The sequence below is a fragment of the Coregonus lavaretus genome (genome assembly GCF_964263955.1).
Source record: "Coregonus lavaretus genome assembly, contig: HAP1_SCAFFOLD_250, whole genome shotgun sequence".
Classification (NCBI taxonomy): Eukaryota; Metazoa; Chordata; class Actinopteri; order Salmoniformes; family Salmonidae; genus Coregonus; species Coregonus lavaretus.
This window is the reverse complement of record NW_028161097.1, coordinates 906-25,452: the sequence shown is the minus strand read 5'-3', so window position 1 is coordinate 25,452 and position 24,547 is coordinate 906. Positions and strand designations below refer to the sequence as shown.

General features: G+C 46.3%; 1 protein-coding gene across 1 annotated transcript; it reads right to left on the bottom strand.

Annotated features, from left to right (window-relative positions):
- Positions 1 to 629: 629 nt before the first annotated feature.
- fkbpl (FKBP prolyl isomerase like) lies at positions 630 to 16,558 on the bottom strand. Its single transcript, XM_084195636.1, has 4 exons — positions 16,491 to 16,558; positions 5,381 to 5,772; positions 4,781 to 5,235; positions 630 to 2,726 (listed from the first exon to the last, which is right to left on the bottom strand). The coding sequence occupies exons 2-4, from the start codon at positions 5,768 to 5,770 to the stop codon at positions 2,507 to 2,509; spliced, it is 1,065 nt and encodes a 354-aa protein (XP_084051762.1). The 5' UTR covers positions 5,771 to 5,772; positions 16,491 to 16,558; the 3' UTR covers positions 630 to 2,506.
- Positions 16,559 to 24,547: the final 7,989 nt, after the last annotated feature.

Here is a 24,547-nt window from a genome sequence, read left to right as displayed (position 1 = left end):
AGACAGTATATATTAGATGTGTAGTATACATTAGACTGTATATATTAGATGTGTAATATACATTAGACAGTATATATTAGATGCGTAGTATACATTAGACAGTATATATTAGATGTGTAGTATACATTAGACAGTCTATATTAGATGTGTAGTATACATTAGACAGTATATATTAGATGTGTAATATACATTAGACAGTATATATTAGATGCGTAGTATACATTAGACAGTATATATTAGATGTGTAGTATACATTAGACAGTATATATTAGATGTGTAGTATACATTAGACAGTCTATATTAGATGTGTAGTATACATTAGACAGTATATATGAGATGTGTATGCATGTGTCTCTTCACAGTCCCCGCTGTTCCATAAGGTGTATTTTTATCTGTTTTATTAATCTGATTCTACTGCTGGCATCAGTTACCTGATGTAGTCATGGCTCTATGTAGTACTGTGCGCCTCCCATAGTCTGTTCTGGACTTGGGGACTGTGAAGAGACCTCTGGTGGCATGTCTTGTGGTGTATGCATGGATGTCTGAGCTGTGTGCTATCTTTACTGATTTCTGCAGCATTAGTAAAGATTTGAGTCTCATAGCAAAGGGTCTGAATACTTATGTAAATAAGGTATCTGTTTTTTTATTTTGAATACATTTGCACAAAAAAATTGATGAGGAAAAAAATCAATTTAATCAATTTTAGAATAAGGCTGTAATGAAAAAAGTCAAGGGGTCTGAATACTTTCTGAATGCACTGTGTGTGTGTGTGTGTGTGTGTATATACACACACACACACACACATCTACTAATATTGTACAATCTGTGTATCGCTTCATTGGCCTGGGCTATTGTTTGTTTGAATTCAAGACCAGACTGATCTCCACTCATTTCAGTCATTTGTGTTGTATTAAAAAAGATTCAGCTGTCTTCTGTCATGTAAATGACGTAGAATTGCATGAAATGGGTTTTTAAAAGGCCAATTTTTGGGGGGAACCTGCTAATAACTGTTCCTAAAGCCCAGGGGCCTATGATTTCTCTATCCAGCCATGGGGGAACCTGCTAATAACTGTTCCTAAAGCCCAGGGGCCTATGATTTCTCTATCCAGCCATGGGGGAACCTGCTAATAACTGTTCCTAAAGCCCAGGGGCCTATGATTTCTCTATCCAGCCATGGGGGAACCTGCTAATAACTGTTCCTAAAGCCCAGGGGCCTATGATTTCTCTATCCAGCCATGGGGGAACCTGCTAATAACTGTTCCTAAAGCCCAGGGGCCTATGATTTCTCTATCCAGCCATGGGGGAACCTGCTAATAACTGTTCCTAAAGCCCAGGGGCCTATGATTTCTCTATCCAGCCATGGGGGAACCTGCTAATAACTGTTCCTAAAGCCCAGGGGCCTATGATTTCTCTATCCAGCCATGGGGGAACCTGCTAATAACTGTTCCTAAAGCCCAGGGGCCTATGATTTCTCTATCCAGCCATGCAGGTTATGGGTTAGAGGAGACCATGTGTTAAGGTCTTACAGGCTGCGTTTACACAGGCAGCCCAGTTCTGGTCTTTTTCCACTAAGCAGATCAGCTCTGAAAAAGATCTATTGTGAAAATATCTGATTGGTCAAAAGTCTGATGTGACTAAATGCAGCCACAGAGGGCCAGAAATAATCTGAAGTACCCAAAAAGATCACTAGATGTCATCTGTTAAAATTCCCCAAAACCTCTGTTACCAAAATTCTGATAGTTTAATGGTAAACTTTGAAAGTTTCCAGTAATATACCTTCCCTTTGCAACTCTAAACCTCCCCAGCGTTTCTAACGTAGTCCTGGAGACCCAAGGGGTGCCGTAACACTACACAGCTGATTCAAATAACCAACTCATCGTCAAGCTTTGATTATTTGAATCAGTCATGTAGTGCTAGGGCAAAAACCTAAATGTGCGGCTCTTGGGGTCCCCAGGACAGAGTTTGGGAAGCGCCGTCCTACCCATCCATTACAGCTCATTTCTATACCACACTTCTAGAACAGCTCCACTACATTACATCCTATACTGCACACCCAGGGCCCATATCTGCTAAATGGCATATTATGATTATTATTATATTATCATCCGCAAAGGCTGCATTTACACAGGCAGCCCAGTTCGGAACTTTATTTTATTTGTGATTGGTCAAAAGACCAATAGTGGAAAAATTATCAGAATTGGGCTACTTATGTAAACGCAGCCTAAGACTAATAGTCTGCTAATTGTCACCCTCTCCTTTCTACCTCCATCCCCTGAACATTTGACTCTGTCCCTGTCGGCTATCAGTCCTCTCTCGCTCTCCCCCTTCAGCTGAACATCTTGCCGAGTCTCTGTCCCTGTCGGCTATCAGTCCTCTCTCGCTCTCCCCCTTCAGCTGAACATCTTGCCGAGCCTCTGTCGGCTATCAGTCCTCTCTCGCTCTCCCCCTTCAGCTGAACATCTTGCCGAGCCTCTGTCGGCTATCAGTCCTCTCTCGCTCTCCCCCTTCAGCTGAACATCTTGCCGAGCCTCTGTCCCAGTCTGCTATCAGTCTCTCGCTCCCTCCTCCCCACCTCTCTCAGTCCTCTCAGGGCGGAGGGAGAGTCATTCTGAAGCTCCAGTAGTTTCCTGAAGGCCCTGTCTGCCTCCTCCAGCTCCCCTGCTTCCAGGCAGGCCTGCCCAAGGCGGTACCAGGCCTTCAGGCCCTGGGGCTCCAGCAGTGTGGACCTGGGGGTAAAAAAAAAGGGATAGTTACATATTGGGATATTATTTTTGACAATATATCTCAATATTATTTTAGCATTAGTCAGCTGTCCCTGCCCAAAACTCCAGTAATTTTTCCATGTTCTCCATTTTCTTTTGAAATAGGGAACCAACATGTTCTTCCATGACTGATCAAAATAATTTTCTCATGCTCCCTCGTCTCTCTGCAGCAGACACGGCGAGCAATATGTTTGGAATGTCGAATCGTAATAAAATCGGTCCAAAATAGGAATGGAAGACCCAGAGTTACCTCTGCTGCAGAGGATAAGTTCATTAGAGTTACCAGCCTCAGAAATTGCAGCCCAAATAAATGCTTCACAGAGACACATCTCAACATCAACTGTTCAGAGGAGACTGTTTGAATCAGGCCTTCATGGTCGAATTGCTTCATGGTCGAACCACTACTAAAGGACACCAATAAGAAGAGACTTGCTTGGGCCAAGAAACACAAGCAATGGACATTAGACCGGTGGAAATTTGTCCTTTGTTCTGGAGTCCAAATTGGAGATTTTTGGTTCCAACTGCTGTGTCTTTGTGAGACCCAGTGTGGGTGAACGGATGATCTCCCCATGTGTAGTTCCCACCGTGAAGCATGGAGGAGAAGGTGTTATGGTGTGGGGGTGCTTTGCTGGTGACACTGTCTGTGATATATTTAGAATTCAAGGTACACTTAACCAGCATGGCTACCACAGCATTCTGCAGCGATACGCCATCCCATCTGGTTTGGGCTTAGTGGGACTATCATTTGTTTTTCAACAGGGCAATGACCCAACACACCGCCAGGCTGTGTAAGGGCTATTTGACCAAGAAGGAGAGTGATGGAGTGCTGCATCAGATGACCTGGCCTCCACAATCAACCGACCTCAACCCAATTGAGATGGTTTGGGATGAGTCGGACCGCAGAGTGAAGGAAAAGCAGCCAACAAGTGCTCAGCATATGTGGGAACTCCTTCAAGACTGTTAGAAAAGCATTCCAGGTGATGCTGGTTGAGAGAATGCCAACAGTGTGCAAAGCTGTCATCAAGGCAAAGGGTGGCTACTTGAAGAATCTCAAATATTAAATATATTTTGATTTGTTTAACACTTTTTTGGTTACTACATGGTTCCATATGTGTTATTTCATAGTTTTGATGTCTTCACTATTATTCTACAATGTAGAAAATATATAAAAAATAAACAAAAACCCTTGAATGAGAAGGTGTTCTAAAATGTTTGACTGGTAGTGTACAGTTAACATCCTGTCTCAGACGTAAAAAATAAAAAGCCCTCAGAAAGATGGTTTTTGAACACGGTCAAACCAAGGCTAAAGAGGAGACCCAGGTTATAGTGAACACTCAAAATGACACACGCTCACTATGTGTTCCAGGACCTCCTACAAATTAAGCACTGGTGAGGTCCCTGGCAATTCCCAGCCTTACCTGGAGGCACACCCCCTGGCCCGGGACCACTGGCCTAGTCCCAGCCTTACCTGGAGGCACACCCCCTGGCCCGGGACCACTGGCCTAGTCTCAGCCTTACCTGGAGGCACACCCCCTGGCCCGGGACCACTGGCCTAGTCTCAGCCTTACCTGGAAGCACACCCCCTGGCCCGGGACCACTGGCCTAGTCTCAGCCTTACCTGGAGGCACACCCCCTGGCCCGGGACCACTGGCCTAGTCTCAGCCTTACCTGGAGGCACACCCCCTGGCCCGGGACCACTGGCCTAGTCTCAGCCTTACCTGGAGGCACACCCCCTGGCCCGGGACCACTGGCCTAGTCTCAGCCTTACCTGGAGGCACACCCCCTGGCCCGGGACCACTGGCCTAGTCTCAGCCTTACCTGGAGGCACACCCCCTGGCCCGGGACCACTGGCCTAGTCTCAGCCTTACCTGGAGGCACACCCCCTGGCCCGGGACCACTGGCCTAGTCTCAGCCTTACCTGGAGGCACACCCCCTGGCCCGGGACCACTGGCCTAGTCTCAGCCTTACCTGGAGGCACACCCCCTGGCCCGGGACCACTGGCCTAGTCTCAGCCTTACCTGGAGGCACACCCCCTGGCCCGGGACCACTGGCCTAGTCTCAGCTGACACAGGGACAGGTTTGAGTAGAGAGAGGCCTTGGTGGAACGATATTGACAATCTGTAGGGGCTTCAAGGCTATCCTTCTTCTCCGACTCCTCCTCCGACTCCTCCTCTATTGGAGTCATCTCCTCCCCCTCTCCCCGGGTGTGTAGTTTTAGGGTGATGAGGAGTTTGAGGGCTCGGCTGTAGCTGTCTGCCGCCCCCCACATGTCCCCCGCCCTGAACCTGTCCCCCCCCCTCTGCTTGTGTGACATCACCCAGCCCCACTTCTCTCCAGCTGATAGCTGCCAGGACTCATGGCCAGGAGAGAAGGACTGGAGCTCTACTGTTATACACAGGGACTGGTCAGGATCCACTCTCTTCTGCTCCTCCTGTCCTCCCCCGGGTCGGTCTGTTAGTGGGGTCAGCAGTACCTGGGGACAAGAGGGTCAAAGGCGAAAGGTCAAGACCAGCTTTATGAAGGGCGAAAGGTCAAGACCAGTTTTATGAAGGGTGAATGGGTAACAGCAGGTACATGCTGATTCAATGTGGTGTTATTGGTGTGTGAGCCTCTCCTACCTCACACCTCTCTCCAGCTCTCATTCCCTCAACACACCCCTCTGTGATGTCACACTGCCCCTCCCCCAGCCTCAGAATGATCCAATCACCAATCGGGACCTGCAGCATGGTACTCTGGGAGCGCTGTAGGGGCGTGACCTGGGCATCTGAAAGGACTGTGATTGGCAGGTCAGGTTTGAGTGACAGCTCCGGGTCAGTTGTAGGTTCTCCTTGGCGTTGAACTCTGACCCGACACAGAGAGCCAATTCCAGGGTAGACGTCTCCAGACAGGTCAGCTGGCTCCGCCCCTCGTTTCCTCCTCTGACGAAGCTCCCACAAGCCCCTGGGGCACACAGACACCCAGGAAGTGGCCTCATCGCCTTCCGTCTCCGCTGACTGGGAGGTCTTCATCACTAGAGAAGACAGGGAGAGGAGGAGGAGAGAAGACAGGGAGAGGGAGAGGAGGAGAGAAGAAGCCAGGGAGAGGAGGAGGAGGAGAGAAGAAGAAAGGGAGAGGAGGAGGAGAGAAGAAGACAGGGAGAGGAGGAGGAGGAGGAGAGAAGACGACAAGGAGAGGAGGAGGAGAGAAGACGACAGGGAGAGGAGGAGGAGAGAAGACAGGGAGAGGAGGAGGAGGAGAGAAGACAGGGAGAGGAGGAGGAGGAGAGAAGACAGGGAGAGGAGGAGGAGGAGAGAAGACAGGGGGAGGAGGAGGAGGAGAGAAGACAGGGGGAGGAGGAGGAGGAGAGAAGAAGACAGGGAGAGGAGGAGGAGAGAAGAAGCAGAGAGGGAGAGGAGAGAAGAAGACAGGGAGAGGAGGAGGAGGAGAGAAGACAGGGAGAGGAGGAGGAGAGAAGACAGGGAGAGGAGGAGGAGAGAAGAAGACAGGGAGAGGAGGAGGAGGAGAGAAGAAGAAAGGGAGAGGAGGAGGAGAGAAGAAGACAGGGAGAGGAGGAGGAGGAGGAGAGAAGACGACAAGGAGAGGAGGAGGAGAGAAGACGACAGGGAGAGGAGGAGGAGAGAAGACAGGGAGAGGAGGAGGAGGAGAGAAGACAGGGAGAGGAGGAGGAGGAGAGAAGACAGGGAGAGGAGGAGGAGGAGAGAAGACAGGGGGAGGAGGAGGAGGAGAGAAGACAGGGGGAGGAGGAGGAGGAGAGAAGAAGACAGGGAGAGGAGGAGGAGAGAAGAAGCAGAGAGGGAGAGGAGAGAAGAAGACAGGGAGAGGAGGAGGAGGAGAGAAGACAGGGAGAGGAGGAGGAGAGAAGACAGGGAGAGGAGGAGGAGAGAAGAAGACAGGGAGAGGAGGAGGAGAGAAGAAGACAGGGAGAGGAGGAGGAGAGAAGAAGACAGGGAGAGGAGGAGGAGAGAAGAAGACAGGGAGAGGAGGAGGAGAGAAGACAGGGAGAGGAGGAGGAGAGAAGAAGACAGGGAGAGGAGGAGGAGAGAAGACAGGGAGAGGAGGAGGAGAGAAGACAGGGAGAGGAGGAGAGAAGACCGGGAGAGGAGGAGGTGAGAAGAAGCAGAGAGGGAGAGGAGAGATATTCCCATAGCATGGTAACCAACCCAACAACATAATATAGTAACATAGTAACCTAAACAACATGTAATGAGTGTCCAAGTGTCTTTTTTCTAAACTAGCTAGCTATCTGGATGGCTGCCTACTAGGGCTGTGACGGTCATGGAATTTTTGGTAATGGTTATTTGTCAGGCAAATGTCCACAGTCCCTATACCGCCAGAGCTGCGCGCAGAAATATCAGCCCACAGAGAGAAGCACGAGAAACATCAGCCCACAGAGAGAAGCACCAGAAACATCAGCCCACAGAGAGAAGCACCAGAAATATCAGCCCACAGAGAGAAGCACCAGAAATATCAGCCCACAGAGAGAAGCACCAGAAATATCAGCCCACAGAGAGAAGCACCAGAAATATCAGCCCACAGAGAGAAGCACCAGAAATATCAGCCCACTGAGAGAAGCACCAGAAATATCAGCCCACAGAGAGAAGCACGAGAAATATCAGCCCACAGAGAGAAGCGCGAGAAACATCAGCCCACAGAGAGAAGCACCAGAAATATCAGCCCACAGAGAGAAGCACCAGAGATATCAGCCCACAGAGAGAAGCACCAGAAATATCAGCCCACAGAGAGAAGCACGAGAAATATCAGCCCACAGAGAGAAGCACGAGAAACATCAGCCCACAGAGAGAAGCAGCAGAAATATCAGCCCACAGAGAGAAGAGCCAGAAATATCAGCCCACAGAGAGAAGCACGAGAAATATCAGCCCACAGAGAGAAGCACCAGAAATATCAGCCCACAGAGAGAAGCACCAGAAATATCAGCCCACAGAGAGAAGCACGAGAAATATCAGCCCACAGAGAGAAGCACGAGAAACATCAGCCCACAGAGAGAAGCACCAGAAATATCAGCCCACAGAGAGAAGCACGAGAAATATCACCCCACAGAGAGAAGCACGAGAAATATCAGCCCACAGAGAGAAGCACGAGATTGAACTTCACTCAACTTTCTAGAGCAGTGGTCACCAACCAGTCCATCTCCAAAGATTTCTGTAAAAAACCCAAAGATAAAGCCTCTGCCTTCCCGGCAGACCCAGAGAGCAAATCAAGTGCACTATAGGCCTACCACTGGCCAATCAGATGGCTCAGATGACCGTGTCCGCAGTAATGTAACAGGCATAAAAGAAAGCTACAGCAAAGTTGATACTGTGAGATTTCAAAACGTTTAAAGCCATGACTAGAGAGAGACTGTCAACGAATACAGCAAAGAGCTGCTGTTTTTATGAGTGAGTTCATGTTTAAGTTCTTACTCAGCACTGTCAACACTTTGTATTCAACACTTTTATAAGCCATAAAATGCACGTTCTTCCTATTTCCACTCAGCGCTACAACAAGCACTGCAGCAGTAATGAATGAGAAGGAAAGTGGATCTATAGGCTTACGTTGTTATTATTAGTAGCGGCTTGGGTGTTTTTTAATAAAGGAATATTTCACTTTCTCTGTTCATAGTAGTAACATGAATTTGTACATGATGCAGAAATAATACGGTGCGACTCGATTTTTTGCCATCAGCTGGAAGACGGTTTCCCTTTATGGTCAGTGACAGCGGAGGAAAGGGAGAGCGGAGGGATGTTGAGAGGCGGTGTCAGTGGAGGAAAGGGAGAGCGGAGGGATGTTGAGAGGCGGTGTCAGTGGAGGAAAGGGAGAGCGGAGGGATGTTGAGAGGCAGTGGAGGAAAGGGAGAGCGGTGGGATGTTGAGAGGCGGTGTCAGTGGAGGAAAGGGAGAGAGGAGGGATGTTGAGAGACGGTGTCAGTGGAGGAAAGGGAGAGCGGAGGGATGTTGAGAGGCAGTGGAGGAAAGGGAGAGCGGAGGGATGTTGAGAGGCGGTGTCAGTGGAGGAAAGGGAGAGAGGAGGGATGCTGAGAGGCAGTGGAGGAAAGGGAGAGCGGAGGGATGTTGAGAGGCGGTGTCAGTGGAGGAAAGGGAGAGCGGAGGGATGTTGAGAGGCAGTGTCAGTGGAGGAAAGGGAGAGCGGAGGGATGTTGAGAGGCGGTGTCAGTGGAGGAAAGGGAGAGCGGAGGGATGTTGAGAGGCGGTGTCAGTGGAGGAAAGGGAGAGCGGAGGGATGTTGAGAGGCAGTGTCAGTGGAGGAAAGGGAGAGCGGTGGGATGTTGAGAGGCGGTGTCAGTGGAGGAAAGGGAGAGAGGAGGGATGTTGAGAGACGGTGTCAGTGGAGGAAAGGGAGAGCGGAGGGATGTTGAGAGGCAGTGGAGGAAAGGGAGAGCGGAGGGATGTTGAGAGGCGGTGTCAGTGGAGGAAAGGGAGAGAGGAGGGATGCTGAGAGGCGGTGTCAGTGGAGGAAAGGGAGAGCGGAGGGATGTTGAGAGGCGGTGTCAGTGGAGGAAAGGGAGAGCGGAGGGATGTTGAGAGGCGGTGTCAGTGGAGGAAAGGGAGAGCGGAGGGATGTTGAGAGGCAGTGGAGGAAAGGGAGAGCGGAGGGATGTTGAGAGGCAGTGGAGGAAAGGGAGAGCGGAGGGATGTTGAGAGGCGGTGTCAGTGGAGGAAAGGGAGAGCGGAGGGATGTTGAGAGGCGGTGTCAGTGGAGGAAAGGGAGAGCGGAGGGATGTTGAGAGGCGGTGTCAGTGGAGGAAAGGGAGAGCGGAGGGATGTTGAGAGGCGGTGTCAGTGGAGGAAAGGGAGAGCGGAGGGATGTTGAGAGGCGGTGTCAGTGGAGGAAAGGGAGAGCGGAGGGATGTTGAGAGGCGGTGTCAGTGGAGGAAAGGGAGAGCGGAGGGATGTTGAGAGGCGGTGTCAGTGGAGGAAAGGGAGAGCGGAGGGATGTTGAGAGGCGGTGTCAGTGGAGGAAAGGGAGAGCGGAGGGATGTTGAGAGGCGTTGTCAGTGGAGGAAAGGGAGAGCGGAGGGATGTTGAGAGGCGTTGTCAGTGGAGGAAAGGGAGAGCGGAGGGATGTTGAGAGGCGGTGTCAGTGGAGGAAAGGGAGAGCGGAGGGATGTTGAGAGGCGGTGTCAGTGTGACGGTATTAAATCCTCTCAGTCTGGAAACGCCCCAGGGCCTGATGGCATTTCGGTAGAGGTATACTCTAAGCTCCATTATTAGCATGTTTGATGGCATATCGGTAGAGGTATACTCTAAGCTCCATTATTAGCATGTTTGATGGCATATCGGTAGAGGTATACTCTAAGCTCCATTATTAGCATGTTTGATGGCATATCGGTAGAGGTATACTCTAAGCTCCATTATTAGCATGTTTGACGGCATATCGGTAGAGGTATACTCTAAGCTCCATTATTAGCATGTTTGATGGCATATCGGTAGAGGTTTACTCTAAGCTCCATTATTAGCATGTTTTAACCACTCCTATAGAAAGGGTTTTGTTGTGAGGATACACAATCAATAGACCATTTGTTCTGGCATTGCCCTCAAATCAAATCAAATGTTATTTGCCACATGCGCCAAATACAACAGGTGTCGACATGACAGTGAAATGCTTACTTACAAGCCCTTAACCAACAATGCAGTTTTTTTTTTAAGAAAAAAAGTAAAAGAAAAAAGTGTTAAGTAAAAATTTTTAAAGCAACAGTAAAGTAAAATAACAGTAGGGAGGCTATATATACAGGGGGGGGTACCGGTACAGAGGCTATATACAGGGGGGTACCGGTACAGAGGCTATATACAGGGGGGGGTACCGGTACAGAGTCAATGTGCGGGGGCACCGGCTAGTTGAGGTAGTTGAAGTAATATGTACATGTGGGTAGAGTTAAAGTGACTATGCATAAATAATTAACAGAGTAGCAGCAGCGTAAAAAGGATGGGGTGGGGGGGCAGTGCAAATAGTCCGGGTAGCCATGATTAGCTGTTCAGGAGTCTTATGGCTTGGGGGTAGAAGCTGTTGAGAAGCCTTTTGGACTTAGACTTGGCGCTCCGGTACCGCTTGCCGTGCGGTAGCAGAGAGAACAGTCTATGACTAGGGTGGCTGGAGTCTTTGACCATTTTTACGGCCTTCCTCTTGACACCACCTGGTATATAGGTCCTGGATGGCAGGAAGCTTGGCCCCAGTGATGTACTGGGCCGTACGCACTACCCTCTGTAGTGCCTTGCGGTCGGAGACCGAGCAGTTGCCATACCAGGCAGTGATGCAACCAGTCAGGATGCTCTCGATGGTGCAGCTGTAGAACTTTGAGGCTCTGAGGACCCATGCCAAATATTTTCAGTCTCCTGAGGGGGAATAGGCTTTGTCGTGCCCTCTTCACGACTGTCTCAACCAGTTCCACTACAGCCCCGTCGATGAGAATGGGGGCGTGCTCAGTCCTCTTTTTTTTCCTGTAGTCCACAATCATCTCCTTTGTCTTGATCACATTGAGGGAGAGGTTGTTATCCTGGCACCACACGGCCAGGTCTCTGACCTCCTCCCTATAGGCTGTCTCATCGTTGTCGGTGATCAGGCCTACCACTGTTGTGTCATCGGCAAACTTAATGATGGTGTTGGAGTCATGCCTGGCCGTGGAGTCATGGGTGAACAGGGAGTACAGGAGGGGACTGAGCACGCACCCCTGACGGGCCCCGTGTTGAGGATCAGCGTGGCAGATGTGTTGTTACCTACCCTACTTCAACGGTAAGTAAATTGTCTGTGTCTGTAGATAAATCAGACTTTTTTTTGTCAGGTTAGAGTTTGTTTGTGATGTAGCCGGATCTATCCATGATGGAGTATGTTGTTCCTCCATATCATAAAGCTGTTGGTACTCGTTGATTTCCCTCAGGATCTCCTTGGTATCCAGGTTGGCAGAGAACTGCAAGCAGTTGTTGAAACGTTTTTGTTTGTTTGTTGATAATCCATGTTTAACCTGCAGATCGATGTGCCTCACAGAGAGGAGCTTGTGACAAAATGTGTAGTTCTGTATGACAGCCACATTAGCAGCTAATTAGCATTATTATTATTATTATGATTTTTTTTGGGGGGGGGGTAATTACAGGCAAATATATTGATAAAAGTTACCTTGTCCGAGAGAGATTTGTGCGTTTATCAAAACGTCACGCCAGGGTAAGCCTGCCTATCCATTATGTTGATTCCTGCTATGAAAGTATCTGTCCCCCCTTGTTTTGCTGTTGGGTTCTGAGCCACTCTCAATTCCTCTCCCCAATGTGAGTAAGGAGAAGGGAGAGATGCATTCTGAGAAGCACAGGCATATCGAATCAAGGTTTATTGGTTGCGTACACATTTTTGCAGAGGTTATTTGCGCATCTGGCCCTTTAATTGTGCATCCGCCCTTTAATTGTGCATCTGGCCCTTTAATTGTTCATCTGGCCCTTTAATTGTGCATCTGGCCCTTTAATTGTGCATATAGCGAGTGAGGAATGTGTATTCTAATGTTCTGGTCTAGTGATGCTTCTGGAATGTGTATTCTAATGTGCTGGTCTAGTGATGCTTCTGGAATGTGTATTCTAATGTTCTGGTCTAGTGATGCTTCTGGGATGTGTATTCTAATGTTCTGGTCTAGTGATGCTTCTGGAATGTGTATTCTAATGTTCTGGTCTAGTGATGCTTCTGGAATGTGTATTCTAATGTTCTGGTCTAGTGATGCTTCTGGAATGTGTATTCTAATGTTCTGGTCTAGTGATGCTTCTGGAATGTGTATTCTAATGTTCTGGTCTAGTGATGCTTCTGGAATGTGTATTCTAATGTTCTGGTCTAGTGATGCTTCTGGAATGTGTATTCTAATGTTCTGGTCTAGTGATGCTTCTGGAATGTGTATTCTAATGTTCTGGTCTAGTGATGCTTCTGGAATGTGTATTCTAATGTTCTGGTCTAGTGATGCTTCTGGAATGTGTATTCTAATGTTCTGGTCTAGTGATGCTTCTGGAATGTGTATTCTAATGTTCTGGTCTAGTGATGCTTCTGTACTGCTGCTCAGTTCATGGCAAAGTTTGCAAATTACAAATAATAGATACAAATGATATACTTCCTCATGATATACTTCCTCATGATATACTTCCTCATGATATACTTCTGCCAGGTAAGCCTACTTTGCAGTTAACATTTAATTAAGAAGGTTTTGGGGAAAGTATTTCTGTCAACCCACAAGACTTATCACATCAACTGGCTACACACAGAGTGATAAACAAACGCGCGGTCCACACAGACAGGGGTAATATTGCTGGAAATAAATGGGCAGATAGTGTTAGGTTTGGCTTTTTAAGCCAATAGTGGCTATCCAGGGGTGGGATAATGTCAATGTTGAGTTGGTTAGATAGTAGCTGGGAGCTTGTGGTGTCTGATACTTGCGAGATTTGTTTATGACAGTTTGTGGTGGAACATGTGAAAAATGCATGTACATTCAGAATCGTTTGGTGAGCTACTCATTCGGTGACTGCGAGCGACTGGTAGCTGGCGATCGACCTGTTGGAGACCCCTGGTAGCGACTGGTAGCTGGCGATCGACCTGTTGGAGACCCCTGGTAGCGACTGGTAGCTGGCGATCGACCTGTTGGAGACCCCTGGTAGCGACTGGTAGCTGGCGATCGACCTGTTGGAGACCCCTGGTAGCGACTGGTAGCTGGCGATCGACCTGTTGGAGACCCCTGGTAGCGACTGGTAGCTGGCGATCGACCTGTTGGAGACCCCTGGTAGCGACTGGTAGCTGGCGATCGACCTGTTGGAGACCCCTGGTAGCGACTGGTAGCTGGCGATCGACCTGTTGGAGACCCCTGGTAGCGACTGGTAGCTGGCGATCGACCTGTTGGAGACCCCTGGTAGCGACTGGTAGCTGACGATCGACCTGTTGGAGACCCCTGGTAGCGACTCTTAGCTGGCGATCGACCTGTTGGAGACCCCTGGTAGCGACTGGTAGCTGGCGATCGACCTGTTGGAGACCCCTGGTAGCGGCTGGTAGCTGGCGATCGACCTGTTGGAGACCCCTGGTAGCTGGCGATCGACCTGTTGGAGACCCCTGGTAGCTGGCGATCGACCTGTTGGAGACCCCTGGTAGCTGGCGATCGACCTGTTGGAGACCCCTGGTAGCTGGCGATCGACCTGTTGGAGACCCCTGCTCTAAGAGCTTTACGCACCTGGATTGTTCAACATTTGCCCGTTATTCTTTTCAAAATTCTTCAAGCTCTGTCAAATTGGTTGTTGATCATTGCTAGACAACCATTTTCAGGTCTTGCCACGGATTTTCAAGTAGACTTAAGTCAAAACTGTAACTCTGCCACTCAGCAACATTCACCATCTTCATGGTCAGCAACTCCAGTGTATATTTGGCCTTGTGTTTTAGGTTATTGTCCTGCTAAAATGTAAATTCATCTACCAGTGTCTGGTGGAAAGCAGACAACCAGGTTTTCTAGGATTTTGCCTGTTCTCCATTCCATTAATGTTTTAATCCTGAAAAACTCCCCAGTCCTTAACGATGGCAAGCACACCCATAACATGATGCAGCCAACAGTGTGCTTGAAAATATGGAGAGTGGTACTCAGTAATGTGTTGTATTGGATTTGCCCCTAACATAAAACACTTTGAATTCAGTATAAAAAGTGAATTTGCTTTGCCACATTTTCTGCAGTATTACTTTGCCTTGTTGCAAACAGGATGCATGTTTTGGAATATTTGTATTCTGTACAGGCTTCCTTCTTTTCACTCTGTCAATTAGGTTAGTACTGTGGAGTGACTACAATGTAGCCATTGAATTCTGTACTTCTTTTAAAGTCACCATTGGCAATACACCTTGGTAAAATAGTTGCGTTTTTGAGGAATCAGACGAAGAGCTAGGAGAGATAGATTAGTGAGGGGGGAGAGAGAGGTTGATAGTGGGGTAATTACTGTTGCTAGCTAACTTTACAAAAAAAAATGTAAACAATGTGGCCGTCAAACATTGGACTCGTATGCTAGCTACATTTAGTCAGTAAAAATACTTTAAAGTAATAAAGTAGTTTTTGGGCATCTGTACTTTACATTTATATTTTTGACAACTTTTACTTTTACTCCACTACACTTCTAAAGAAAATAATTTACTTTTTACTCCTTACATTGTCCATTTTACTTTGACCTGTCCTGTTTTTAGGATATGTTGTTTGTTAACATGTCAGCACATTTTTTATTTGATTGGGCGCCATTTAGATTCGGCTATTTGATCAGAAAAACCTACACTACCATTTAAACGTTTGGGGTCACTTAGAAATGTCCTTGTTTTCGAAAGAGTTGTACGAGATCTTCCGTTTCTTGGCGATTTCTCTCATGGAATAGCCTTCATCAGAACAGGAATAGACTGACGAGTTTCAGAACAAAGTTATTTGTTGCTGGCCATTTTGATTCTGTAATCAAAACCACAATTACTGATGCTCCAGATACTCAACTAGTCTCAAGAAGGCCAGTTTTATTGCTTCTTTAAAATCAGCACAACAGTTTTCAGCTGTGCTAACATAATTGCAAAAGGGTTTTCTAATGATCAATTAGCCTTTTAAAATGATAAACTTGGATTAGCAAACACAACGTGCCATTGGAACACAGGACTGATGGTTGCTGATAATGGGCCTCTGTACGCCTATGTAGATATTCCATTAAAAATCTGCTGTTTCCAGCTACAATAGCCATTTACAACATTAACAATGTCTACACTGTATTTCTGATCAATTTGATGTTATTTTAATAGACAAAAAAATTGCTTTTCTTTAGAAAAAAATGACATTTCTAAGTGACCCCAAACTTTTGAACGGTAGTGTACATAAAACGTTTGCATCTCATTACAGTGCCATACATTTTATGTCCAGCCTGTAGGCTACAGAACAGGCCACATACTTTTCTACCATATGCTATATCTGCAACAGCACCCTGCCCTTACAAAAAAAGATTGCAGTTTTCAAACTGCAGTAACTGCAGTCAACTGTGGTATTTTGGACGCAGTAATTGCAGAATAACTGCAGTGTACTGCACAATTATGGTAGTAAAAACAAAACCGTATTCTGGACGCAGTAATTGCAGTGTACTGCAGTTATACTGACAGACTCGTCTTTTATCGTAAGGGTGGAGATGCGCGCTGGGAATGGACAAGAGAAATACACACATTGACTTGTTGGTAGCAACAACTCAATGTGTGTGTATATAACTAGTTTGTTCCGTTTTTTGGTTGGTTCAAGAAATACGAACTTGTCATTCTGTGCTAACTACCCAACTAACTAGCTAGCAATGATGGGTTAGGGTTTACTGGGGAACCTCTTGGTTGCGCCTGCTAGTGTGATGTGTAGCCAGCTAACACGACCCTCTTTCACTAGCCTGTTAGCTTTAGCCAGGATTCGTGCTATCCGGTTTCCTTGGGACGTCCCTATCCCATTGAAGCTTACATTTAAAATGGTTCGGGTAAAGGTTTAGGGTAGGGGTGAAGGGTAGGGGTAAAGGTTTAGGGTAGGGGTGAAGGTTTAGGGTATGGACGTCCCAAGGACGCCGGGTAGCATTAACCCTTTAGCCAGCTGACAAGTTACCTAGCTAGCTAGCTAGCTAGCTATAAAGCGTTAGTGAACAATGCGAAAGTAAAAACGTGCATAAAGTCAAAACGCATGTAAAACATACTACATTACATGGGAAGATAAACAGCTTTCTAAGTTATTCCTACCTGCAGACAAACGGTATTTCGGCTGGCCGATATGCGACTTCAGATCATCAAAACAATACAACTTCTTCTTCTTCTTCGATGAGGTTTAACGGCGTTTGGCATCCAATAAATGTTGCATTACTGCCACCTCCCTTTCGAAAAAAGATTGCATTTAGAGTGCAGTATAACTGCAGTATGCTACAAACACTGAATCCAAAATAACAGTTATTTTACTGCAGTAATTTTGCAGTACACTGCAGTTATTCTGCAATTATTGCGTCCAAAATACCACAGTCGACTGCAGTTACTCCACTTTTACTGCAGTTTCAAATCTGCAATATATATTTTTTAAGGACCACTAGACAATTATTGTTATTTTTTTTACAAATACCCTACCATCTTACCCTACATTCACTAAAAACCCACCACCCTACTCCACTATTTAAATCTATTTAGTCCTACTTCAGGCCAACAGCCTGAAAGGATGGGACGCCACCACATAACACACCCTGTAACTCTTCTGATGTCAGGTCTCACACACCCAAACACCACTCTGCAGCTGCCACCACCACCTCTATTTCCTGTGACTTATGCTCCATCCCTGCAGTACAGTTGATAACCATTGCTATAAATGCTAAAAATGCAATCTTACTGAAACATATATCACTTGTTGTCCTATCCTTCTGTACTGTAGGGTTAGGGTTAGGGTTAGGGTTAGGGTTAGGGTTAGGGTTAGGGTTAGGGTTAAGGTTAGGGTTAGGGTTAGGGTTAGGGTTAGGGTTAGGGGTTAGGGTTAGGGTTAGGGTTAGGGTTAGGGTTAGGGTTAGTTTGCAAGCCCTGCCACATCCGACGAGCATCAGAGCCGATGTAGTAGGATTCAATCTTAGTCCTGTATTGATGCTTTGCCTGTTTGATGGTTCGTCTGAGGGCATAGCAGGATTTCTTATAAGCGTCCAGATTAGTGTCTCGCTCCTTGAAAGCGGAAGCTCTAGCCTTTAGCTTGGTGAGGATGTTGCCTGTAATCCATGGCTTCTGGTTGGGATATGTACGTACGGTCATTGTGGGGACGACGTCGTCGATGCACTTTTTGATGAAGTCGGTGACTGAGGTGGTATACTCCTCAATGCCATTGGATGAATCCAGGAACATATTCCAGTCTGTGCTAGCAAAACAGTCCTGTAGCGTAGCATCCGCGTCATCTGACCACTTCCTAATTGAGTGAGTCACTGGTACTTCCTGCTTTAGTTTTTGCTTGTAAGCAGGAATCAGGAGGATATAATTATGGTCAGATTTGCCAAATGGAGGGCGAGGGAGAGCTTTGTATGCGTCTCTGTGTGTGGAGTAAAGGTGGTCTAGAGTTTATTTTCTTCTGGTTGCATGTGACATGCTGGTAGAAATTAGGTAAAACGGATTTAAGTTTGACTGCATTAAAGTCCCTGGCCACTAGGAGTGCCGCTTCTGGATGAGCATCTTCCTGTTGACTTATGGCCTTATACAGCTCGTTGAGTGCGGTCTTAGTGCCAGCATCGGTGTTTGGTGGTAAATAGACTGCTACGAATAATATAGATGAAAACTCTCTTGGTAGATAGTGGGTCTACAACTTATCATGAGGTACTCTACCTCAGGCGAGCAATACCTCGAGACTTCCTTAATATTAGACATCGGGCACCAGCTGTTATTGACTAATAGACACGTCTTACCAGATGTAGCTGTTCTGTCCTGCCGATGCACGGAAAACCCAGCCAACTGTATATTATCCGTGTTGTCGTTCAGCCACGACTTGGTGAAACATAAGATATTACAGTTTTTAATGTCCCGTTGGTAGGATAGTCTCCACCATAGATCATCCAGTTTTTAATGTCCCGTTGGTAGGATAGTCTCCACCATAGATCATCCAGTTTTTAATGTCCCGTTGGTAGGATAGTCTCCACCATAGATCATCCAGTTTTTAATGTCCCGTTGGTAGGATAGTCTCCACCATAGATCATCCAGTTTTTAATGTCCCGTTGGTAGGATAGTCTCCACCATAGATCATCCAGTTTTTAATGTCCCGTTGGTAGGATAGTCTCCACCGTAGATCATCCAGTTTTTAATGTCCCGTTGGTAGGATAGTCTCCACCATAGATCATCCAGTTTTTAATGTCCCGTTGGTAGGATAGTCTCAGCCGTAGATCATCCAGTTTTTAATGTCCCGTTGGTAGGATAGTCTCAGCCGTAGATCATCCAGTTTTTAATGTCCCGTTGGTAGGATAGTCTCAACCGTAGATCATCCAGTTTTTAATGTCCCGTTGGTAGGATAGTCTCCACCATAGATCATCCAGTTTTTAATGTCCCGTTGGTAGGATAGTCTCCACCGTAGATCATCCAGTTTTTAATGTCCCGTTGGTAGGATAGTCTCCACCATAGATCATCCAGTTTTTAATGTCCCGTTGGTAGGATAGTCTCCACCATAGATCATCCAGTTTTTAATGTCCCGTTGGTAGGATAGTCTCCACCATAGATCATCCAGTTTTGAATGTCCCGTTGGTAGGATAGTCTCCACCATAGATCATCCAGTTTTTAATGTCCCGTTGGTAGGATAGTCTCCACCATAGATCATCCAGTTTTTAATGTCCCGTTGGTAGGATAGTCTCCACCATAGATCATCCAGTTTGTTTTCCAGTGATTGCACGTTGGCCAATAGAACCGATGGTAGTGGGGATTTACTCACTCGCCTACGAATCCTCACACCCCGACCTCCGCCCCGACCTCCGCCCCGACCTCCGCCCCGACCTCCGCCCGACCTCCGCCCCCTGTGTCTCCGTCTTTTCTTCACGTGAATGATGGGCATTTGGGTCTGGTCTCCGGGAAGCAGTATATCCTTTGTGTCGGACTCATTAAAGAAAAAATCTTCGTCCAGTTCGAGGTGAGTAATCGCTGTTCTGATGTCCAGAAGCTATTTTCGGTCATAAGAGACGATAGCAGCAACTGTATGTACAAAATAAGTTACAAATAATGCGAAAAAACTAACCAAATAGCACAGTTGGTTAGGAGCCCGTAAAATGGCAGCCATCCCCTCCAGTGCCATTATAAAAAATGATCACGCCACCCTGTCTGCGTCGCACCAAACGACGAGCATAACAAACACTGGGAATCTTCCCCTTCAGTTGGTCAACTCTGACATTTACCCCCACCCCAGTAATCATTCCTCTCAATGGCGCCCTTTTCTTGAGAGCAACACAATTCACATCTCTTGTCCCCATTCCTTTATCACAGAGCGCCTGGTCCCTCTGACCAGCAGAAACACAAACAATTATCACTAGACCACTTCTGGTTACCCTCACCGATTCCACAGCACCCAACTCTGTTTTCACCCATCCTGAAACCACAAAGGGACCAGCCAAAAGGCAAGAGTCCACCTTTTCCAAAAACTTCACTCCTACTGTCACAGACTCATCTTTTTCCTGACCCTCGGTGCAAGCCTCGGGCTCCAAGAACTTCACCAAACCTACCACCTCCGATACTTCACCCTCATTCACTTCCATTTCTCCTCCTGTCTTCGATCCTTATGATAATACTGCACTTCTCCTGACATACATCTAGTTCTTGCCCTCTCAAGGGATGCCATTTAACCGGCTGTCACAATCTCTGTACAATCAGCACAAATCTCTGGGGATGTAGCGCTCAACAGTGCATCCCAAAGCAGCTGCTTCGTCTTGATGTTCTTCTAAACCGTAACATACAGGGTCTGTACCTAATGTTAACTCTATGTATGGTAGGGGTTAGAGTTAACACTAGATACACACCCTGTATGGTAGGTGTTAGAGTTAACACTAGGTACACACCCTGTATGGTAGGGATTGGACTTAACACTAGACACACACCCTGTATGGTAGGGTTATAGTTAACACTAGGTACACACCCTGTATGGTAGGGGTTAGAGTTAACACTAGATACACACCCTGTATGGTAGAGTTAGAGTTAACACTAGGTACACACCCTGTACACACTGAAGATTCGTTGGAAGAATACAATTATTCTCAGACTCTGGACAAAAACCAAGGGAATTTATTTTTAAACCATACAACAGGAGCCTCCTCTGATTCCATTTGGAGTGGCTTGCAGTAGCTAATTGAATGTCAAATTGGATAACAAGCTGTCTTGATGGACTCTAGCCTGACAAGCCACTGTTTGACCTCAACTTTAATAACCTTTTGAATCCCCATTGGACTCCGTTTGGCATAAAGCATTAACTATTGTCCACCAGATTACAGCATAGACCCATCTTGGATTCACCTACATCCCAGTGAGTTTCCAATGGTCATCAGTCCATTCATTTAAAAATGTTTTTATTTTTTATTTTGTCTTTTGTGTCCCCAATTTCCTATTTATATTTTTATACTTGAGATTTCAGATTCCTTTTATAATAGAATACTTTCATCTGTCTAACCATTTTTCTCTGTCCATACAGAATTTAGTCACCTGTTTAGTGATGCAGTTGTATCGACATGGCTTTACTGCTCCACAACAGATTTCAAGCCTTGGCAAAAAATGACACTTTGGGTGAGTGTGAGGTTAATCCTCCACCACAGACTAGGAGACATGGACTAGGAGACATGGACTAGGAGACATGGACTAGGAGACATGGACTAGGAGACATGGACTAGGAGACATGGACTAGGAGACATGGACTAGGAGACATGCTTCCTCTACAGTAACTACAACACCAGATAATAATCTGACTAAGAAGTATTTCACGCAATTTCAAGCTATACATTATTCTGAGATACTGGAGACTTTGGTTATGACTGACTCCTGTCCCCCAGGAATGCTAAGACAAGTGAATATATTGACGGCTTTTACTAAGCCATCCTCTCCTCACCCTTTGACCACTGAGAAAGTAAAACAAAATACAGCCCAATGGATGCACACTAATATGTCTATTCTAATGGGGCATTACGATACAGTGATTACAGAAGGATCGGGTGAGCTACAGGGTTTTGATTTGGAGGCCTTTAATAGGGCTGTGAATTGGAGTAAAGCCAGATACAAACGCAAGTTTACAGATTCCTCAGCAGACACATTTAAGTTGATGCTGTATAAATCAGTGGATACTATATGTGCTCAGGCTCCTGGGGAATTGTCTGCACCTTTCCCACCGTTGTCTGCACAGGCCCAGTCCACAAAGCAGTCTAGTGGATGGGGACAACTGAGCACACATCAGTGGAAAAAATGGGGGACAGGACAAAGACAAGACTAAGTCTTCCCAAAAGAAGGTTGACATCCATATCATCTGGGGAACGGGGGCCTGCGTGAAATCTCAGGGTAGAAATACTGGAGTAATCCAGGGGAGGGAGACATCGAGTCCCAATGGAGGGATATACCCTAACCCCTAACCCCTAACCCCTAACCCTAACCCTAACCCTAACCCTAACCCTAATCCAGGGGAGGGAGACATCGAGTCCCAATGGTGGGATATACCCTAACCCTAACCCCTAACCCTAACCCTAACCCTAACCCTAACCCTAACCCTAACCCTAATCCAGGGGAGGGAGACATCGAGTCCCAATGGTGGGATATACCCTAACCCCTAACCCCTAACCCTAACCCCTAACCCTAACCCTAACCCTAACCCTAACCCTAATCCAGGGGAGGGAGACATCGAGTCCCAATGGTGGGATATACCCTAACCCTAACCCTAACCCCCTAGAATAGAGATCACAGCAGATTTTCACACGTCTTGTCCCCAGTCAGTCTCTTCCTTCAAACCTACCTTGCAAGTTGACAACACTGTGAAAATTTGCCCTTTACAATATAGGAGACAGTTAATAGCTGATTCAAATGAGATCCCAGCCAGAATGTATAGTCCTCTGAGATACAACAGCAACAAGTTATATCTTTGGTTCCTAGTAAAGGGTTCAAATCAATACCATATAGTAATGTAGTGCTGCCATTATAGTTATATATTCTGCTTCTTCTCCAGACCAAAGAGACCAGGGTTAGGGTTAGGGTTAGGGTTAGGGTTAGGGTTAGGGTTAGGGTTAGGGTTAGGTTATCTAACCCTAACCCTAACCCTTCTCCAGACCAAAAAGACAAGGGGCCACAGCGTGGAGCTGAGCGGGTTCCTATTGGTGTTGTTGAGGTAGAAGAAACAGGTGGACAGAAAGTGACGATGGGTAACACTTTCAAAAGCAGTTCTACTTGGAGTGATTCCCAATCTGAGTCCCCTTTTAAAATTGTAAAGGGAAAACAACCAGTGTAACCTGTCTTGGCTTCTCACCTGGAACCCACAAGGCATCCAAGGTCTGAGAGAAAGAGTCAAGAGTGGGAAATATGAATAGAGAAGCCTGTTATAGTGGGAGATTAGAGAAGCCTGTTATAGTGGGAGATTAGAGAAGCCTGTTATAGTGGGAGATTAGAGAAGCCTGTTATAGTGGGAGATTAGAGAAGCCTGTTATAGTGGGAGATTAGAGAAGCCTGTTATAGTGGGAGATTAGAGAAGCCTGTTATAGTGGGAGATTCCAATTCATCTCAGATTCCAGGGTGCAGGTAGACAGCTTTCCAGGGGCCAGTTTTTATCATGTCAGGGGGGTTTGACGAAACTCCAACCAAATCCTTTGACAGAGAAAGTGATATTAGCCTTTAGGACTTAACAACTGCCTGAATAGACAAACACCAACCACATCGTGGAAGCAACTGCAACAACTGTTGAAAACATGTGAAGTTGTTTTCCCAAATGCAGAGGTGTTTGTACCACTCATCAACTAGATTAGCAAAGGATCAACAGGCTCTTTTACAGAAACTAAATAATACCATAGAAGAGAGATGTAAGTTCTTACTTGATCTTAACAGGCTCCAATTCCAGGTTGAACCAAAGGACCCGATCCATTGGACTGGGGGGACGGCGGTTGCAATTTTAGAATTTTGGTTGAGCCAATTAAACATGTAGGGGGGAGGAGTGCTCGTTGGCAGCTCCCCACCATTCTAACATCACTAACCTTTCTTCCTCCTATGGGCTTAACCAAGCCGAAAAGGAGGTTCTAGAAAGGGGTATAACCTTTATTCCCACTCCCAGATCGATTGACCGCATGGAACTTCGCAGGGATTTACATATGTACCATAGGAGACAAAAATTACTAGATCACTTTAATTATGAGACTGATTTTCCTTTTACACCATTTACAAACCCATCAACTTGGGAACCTACATTTGAATCGGTCTCAGAAACCATACAAACCTTGACACAGGAGGATTTTAAATTCTTCTCAAAATGTAGGCCTAGACATATAGGCTAATTTAACCTTAGAATTCAGCAATTGCAGGCCCTTACAAAATTGGTCAGTAATCAGAATATTGTTCTCAAAGCAGCAGATAAAGGATCTCAGATTGTTATAATGGATGAAGTACAGATCTCAGATTGTTATAATGGATGAAGTACAGATCTCAGATTGTTATAATGGATGAAGTGCAGTATCCTGGAGGCTAATAGAGTATTGACTAATGACGAACATTATTCTCTATTGTCTCATTTAATACATTTGGAAACACAAAACTTAATCCGAGAGATAATAGTAACACTGAATGAACAAAATTATATTACAGACAAACAAATGGCTTATCTTTCTGGGCCAGATTCCCCTAGACCTAGACAGTTTTACTGGTTACCTAAAATCCACAAAGCCCAGGAGACTTGGACGGTCCCTCTCCGGGTTCCATGCGGTCGTCCGATAGTGAGTGATTGTGGCTCAGAGTCCTGTAATATAGCAGAGTATATCGATTATTAAATTAACCTTTTATCTCAGAAACATTCCAGTTATGTTAAAGATACTTACAAATTTGTCAACAAACTGAAGGAAATGAAGATATCCAAGAATACATTTCTCTTTTCTATTGATATCGTTTCTCTTTACACTAAATAGAGTCTAGTCTAGGATTACAAGCAGTTGCTGATGCTTTTCAGTGGTTTCCAGATTCCAAATGTTCAGATAGCGCTATTTTGGACCTGTTGGAGTTGAGTCTCACTAGAAATGATTTTGAATTCAATGGCAGATGTTACCTCCAGATCCAGGGTACTGCTATGCGTAAAAAATGTGCACCCG

Coding starts and splice junctions, on each gene's coding strand:
- fkbpl (XM_084195636.1), bottom strand. CDS start 5,770: ATGAAGACCTCCCAGTCAGCGGAGACGGAAGGCGATGAGGCCACTTCC. Junction 5,236..5,380: donor GAGCTGGAGAGAGGTGTGAG/GTAGGAGAGGCT, acceptor TCTTGTCCCCAG/GTACTGCTGACCCCACTAAC. Junction 2,727..4,780: donor GCCAGGGGGTGTGCCTCCAG/GTAAGGCTGAGA, acceptor TTTTACCCCCAG/GTCCACACTGCTGGAGCCCC.